The 5,242-nt window shown below is 39.5% G+C and overlaps 1 protein-coding gene across 2 annotated transcripts in view; it reads right to left on the bottom strand.

Annotated features, from left to right (window-relative positions):
- UPF2 (UPF2 regulator of nonsense transcripts homolog (yeast)) overlaps positions 1-5,242 on the bottom strand; it is a 140,571-nt gene that overhangs the window by 123,075 nt on the left and 12,254 nt on the right. For both annotated transcript variants that reach the window (XM_011974897.1, XM_011974896.1), the window contains exon 3: positions 3,406-4,185. In XM_011974897.1, coding sequence (XP_011830287.1) covers positions 3,406-4,185 — 780 coding nt within the window. The remainder of the gene's footprint in view (positions 1-3,405; positions 4,186-5,242) is intronic.

Genomic DNA, 5,242 nt, shown 5'->3' with positions numbered 1-5,242 from the left:
TTGAGACCAGCCTGGTCAACATGGCGAAACCCCATCTCTACTAAAAATACAAAAATTAGCTGGGTATAGCGGCACAGGCCTGTAATCCTAGCTACTTGGGAGGCTGAGGTAGGAGAATTGCTTCAACCCGGGAGGCAAAGGTTGCAGTGAGCAAGATCGTGACACTGCATTCCAGCCTGGGAGACAGCACAAGACTCCATCTCTAAATAAATAAATAAATAGGCTGTGACAATGCTAAGGTCAGTTTACACTACATAAGTAAACTTCTCTAATAACTATGGATTAATAGTTCTGTATCAAATGGATAAAAGTTTCTAGGGAAATGCCACAAAGCTGTGTTCTTAACAACATCCTTTTCAAATTTTTAAAAATGACTTGAATAATAAAATAGAAGAGCTGCTTATCAAAGCTGAATATGACCAGAAGATAAGTACTATTCAGTTTTTATTTTGAGACAGGATCTCTCTCTGTCGCTCAGGCTAGAGTGCAGTGGTGCGACCATGGCTTACTGCAGTCTTGACATTTCAGGCTCAAGTGATCCTCCCACCTCAGCCCCCAAGTAGCTGAGACTACAGGCCCGTGCCATCACATCCAGCTAATTTTTATATTTTTTGTAGCAATGGGGTTTCACCATGTTGCCCAGGCTAGTCTCAAACTCCTGGCTCAAGCGATCCTTCTGCCTCAGCCTCCCAAAGTGCTGACATTAGAGGCGTGAGCCACTGCGCCCAGCCAGTACTGTGTATTATTAATATACATGTAATCAATATCCAAAGCATTCATAAAGCTAAAATAATATACCAAAAGCATCTAAATAAAGTTTAATAGAGATAAGCAAGTACACATTTAGGCTTTAAAAATTATATTTCACTAGTTTAAGGTAAAGAAGAAGTGGCTTGTCAGCAGTTCATATGAGAAATAAAGCTTTAGTGCAAATAAGTTTAACAAAAACCAAAAGAACGACAAGGTAGCTATAAAAACGAAGGCAATTTTAGGTCACAGATAGAAAAGAATGCACCCAAAACAAGTATCCTAAGCATAGTGAAGTGTCTGGAAATCATGGAGCAAACTGAAAGAACTGAAGGTATTTAACATAGAGAAGAGAAAAGGGAAACATCACAGCAGTCTGTGAATATCTGAGATACTGTCATGGGAATAAAAGTGGACACGTATGTCCTCTACCAGTGTTCCTCAAACCATCTGTGGTAGAGGGCCACCTTTCCATCCCCAACCATTGGACACTTCCGTAAAAATACAGTAGGAATACGATGACCATTGAAAACACCTATAAACCTTGTTTTTGGTGGGGGGGGGGAGCGGGGACGAAGTCTCACTCTTATCCCCCAGGCAGGAGGGCAATGGCGCAATATCAGCTCACTGCAACCTCTGCCTCCCGGGTTCAAGCGATTCTCCTGCCTCAGCCCCCTACAAGTAGCTGGGATTACAGGGGCCTGCCACCATGCCCAGCTAATTTTTGTGTTTTTAGTAGAGATGGGGTTTCACCACATTGGCCAGGCAGGTCTAGAACTCCTGACCTCAGGTGATACACCCACCTTGACCTCCCAAAGTGCTGGGATTACAGGTGTGAGCCACCATGCCCAGCCTGAAAATTCCTATAATAATTTCTAAGTGCTCACTCTCACTTTCTGTATTTCATTCATTATGAACAGGTAAAAAGTTCATAGATCTCCTACTTCAAGTACCTGTATTCCATCCATACCAGAAAAAAGAACCAAATCAAAGTGAACCATTTTGTGGCAAGTTAAATTTCCATTTGATGTAACAAAAGAATTCCTAGCCCGTAAGTGTTACCAACAGTGCAATGGCACAGACAGAACTGAGCTCTTTTGGGAAGTATTCAGAGGAAAAATAATCTTATCTGTTAGATAATCTATAAAATGTTTTCCTACTTCAGAAAGGTTAATGGATTGGATTAAAACATCATAGAATCTCTTCACTCTCCAAGATTCTGAGTCCAATCTAAAGCAAATACACACACATACACCCTCAAAGTAGCCAAGAACTAATCAATCATTAGCACACTATTAGCATACTTACAAATCATCAGTTATGATGTATTAAGTAGAATGTATGAGGAAAGGACTATGAAACTGACAAAGCATATGGAAATCATAATTAGGAAGCCCTCAGTAAGTGAGAAGTATGAATAAAGCACCACCATAATCCTTTTTAGTCCGTTACTGATGGTACAAGTACATTCTCAGGTTGCCTCTTCAAAGTTTAAACCAGTCCTCGCAAATCAAAACACAAAACAAGGATAAGCCTTTTTCTTTTTCCTAAAAGAACTATTGATAACACCATTGCCATCTAAAATTCTCACCTCTGAGTGACCTTCAGCCACAAAGATTTAACCACACGGTCTCTACCTTGACCCTGCCCTAACGGTACTACTGGCATACACTATTCCTGTTCAGTCTTCTGGTTAAGTCAATCATCTTCTAGCGGTAACTACTTAAACCACTCCTCCCCTACCACAGACTTATGAAACTAGAAAAGGATATTCTCCTACACAAATTTCTGATCAACAGTAATTTCAGATTCTCAACCATGCAATATAGTTGTAGAAATATTAAAATAGTTTAATACTCAGCCACGTGCTATGGCTATTACCTTATTTCTACACCCCCTCAGCCCCCCTCCAAATCCATCCTCCACAGAAATTGACCTAATGCCCAGCAACTCCATCAACTTCTAGCTTCCTGTTGCTTCTCAGGTACAAATACTACACACTAGCCTACAATACCTTTTAACAATCAAAATTGGCCCCAAAGTCAGGTCTTTTCACCAATTACCACAGGCACAGTACGTTCCTCATTTAGAATTTTAAATGAATGCCCCAAGGAAGAAGACTCCTACGAATGAGTTTTGAAGTTGCATTTAAGAAATTTTTCATAGCTTATTTTGTGCATTATTTCCCAAAACTCTAATCTGAAATACCACTGGTAATTAATGACTCATTTTCTTAAGAAGAGCAACAGTGACATAAAGAACTTAAAATACAAAACAATGAAAGCAAACCTGTTATAGAGAGAACATTAAAGCACACAGAAAAATATTAGCAGGTAAGTTTAAGTGACAGAAAAGGAAAATTTATCCCTCAATTATTAAGTAGTGTTTAAAATCACAGGAAGAATACACATTCACAAGGTGAAAATCACCATCTACTTGGCAGATTTTTTTTTTAAATCAGAAACAAAATCTATTGTAGACTCACATTAAAACATGAGTACTCAGACTGTTCTACTTTGAAATTTTCCTGGAATGTTAAGAAATCACCTGTAAGGAGCCCTTTTCCATAAGTTCTTTCAGTGGCATGAAGACTTTAAACATTTTTAAGTATGAGCTCCAAAAATAAATTCTCAACTCTGAGAAACATTTGAAAATCACCTGTTTTGTCTCTCAGTATTCTGGAGCTCCCTGTGGTCCCTTTTCAGGTGTTTGGTCAAAGACGTAAAGTACTCTTTTAAAAGATTCTGGAAGGGCTGTTGTTTCTCTGGACTAATTATCTCACTAGGAGGAAAACTCAAATTAAACTTCTCTGCAGCACTCTTTACTTTCCTTGGTACAAGTCCAGCAATATCATCTCCACAATGTCGACAGAAACTAATCACTACAGAGACATGAGTGTGGGACTCCCGATCAGCATTAATAATATTTTTTAGCTGTTCATAGATTAAGGAAAGACCTTCCTTGTCAGTGAAAATCCCAACTATTGTCAATTCTGCAATAAAACGCAAATCAGTTCTTAACTTGGTAATGTTAGGTGTTTTCTCCTCTTTCCTTGCTTCAAAATGTTTTTTCCAGACCTGAAGAAGTGATGGGGCAAAGTCAGCATAACGCTGGTGAAAGAGAGAGCAGAGGTGCACAGCACAGTTCACATCAGAGATTTTCAGTTTTGCTTCCACAATAGAAGCTACAGCTTCTGCAATGTATTTGCTTAAATTTAGGCCATTAAAATCATGGGACAAGGAGTCTCGCTGTTGTTCCGTAATAGTTTTTAGTTTCTTGACAAAAGCAGTATTTTTCTTCAAACTTGAGTCAAGGCGGCTAAAGAAGTTCTCCTCTGGTCGGTTGTCCGGAGCATTTTGGTTTTTGCTACGAAGTTCCTTTCTTAAATGATGTCGTTCCCAAGCTTCCTGATGAAGCTGAACGGATTCTTCTTTTTCTCTATATAAACACAAACAAATACATAAAATACTCTCTATATTTTGAAGCATTATACACAAATCCCCTACGAGTAAAAAACCAGTGAAAAAAATTATCTAAGTATAATAATCTACAAGATTCAAAAGGCCTTTCACTACTTTTGAAGACGTTTTACTGGCCGGGCGTGGTGGCTCATGCCTGTAATCCCAGCACTTTGGGAGACCAAAGCAAACAGATCACCTGAGGTCAGGAGTTCAAGACCAGCCTGGCCAATATGGTGAAATCCCATCTCTACTAAAAATACAAAAATTAGCTGGGTGTGATGGCGCCCACCTGTAGTCCCAGCTACTCAGGAGGCTGAGGCACAACACTTAAACCCAGGAGGCAGGGGTTGCAGTAAGCCAAGAAGGTGCCACTGCACTCTAGCCTGGGCGACAGAGCAAGACTCCGTCTCAAAATAAATAAATAAATAAATAAACACATTTTACTAATGACTTACGCTAACAAGTATTATCTTAATGAGAAGCCCAGTACTGTAGGTTGATAACAAATGTCATAGAGCGGAGGATACTGACTAGATTAAATTAAAAATCATTCTGCCAACCGGCAAGTTAACTAGGTAAGACATATAATGCTACTATGAAAAATATAGTACGTTTGGGAAGGATATAAAATGTGAAACAAATAAAAGCAATGGACAAAGAGAAAAAAAAAAATCCACAAAGAATTCTTTAAAGAATTAGCACTACAAGGCCAGGTATGGTGACTTTGGGAGGCAGCACTTTGGGAGGCAGGTGGATCACCTGAGGTCAGGAGTTTGAGAACAGCTTGGCCAACATGGTGAAACACCGTCTCTACCAAAAATACAAAAATCAGCTGGGCATGGTGGTGGGCGCCTGTAATCCCAGCTACTTGGGAGGCTGAGGCAGGAGAATTGTTTAAACCTGGGAGTGGGAAGCTGACGCTGCAATAAGCCAAGATCACGCAACTGCACTCCAACCTGGGCAACAGAGTGAGATTCTGTCTCAAAAAAAAAAAAAAAAGAATTAGTACTATAAAAGAACGCATTAAAAATGTT

This window comes from Mandrillus leucophaeus, unplaced genomic scaffold, assembly GCF_000951045.1.
Source record: "Mandrillus leucophaeus isolate KB7577 unplaced genomic scaffold, Mleu.le_1.0 Scaffold15, whole genome shotgun sequence".
In the NCBI taxonomy this organism is placed as follows: domain Eukaryota; kingdom Metazoa; phylum Chordata; class Mammalia; order Primates; family Cercopithecidae; genus Mandrillus; species Mandrillus leucophaeus.
The sequence above is the reverse complement of the archived record's forward strand: the minus strand, read 5'-3'. Positions and strand labels throughout refer to the sequence as shown.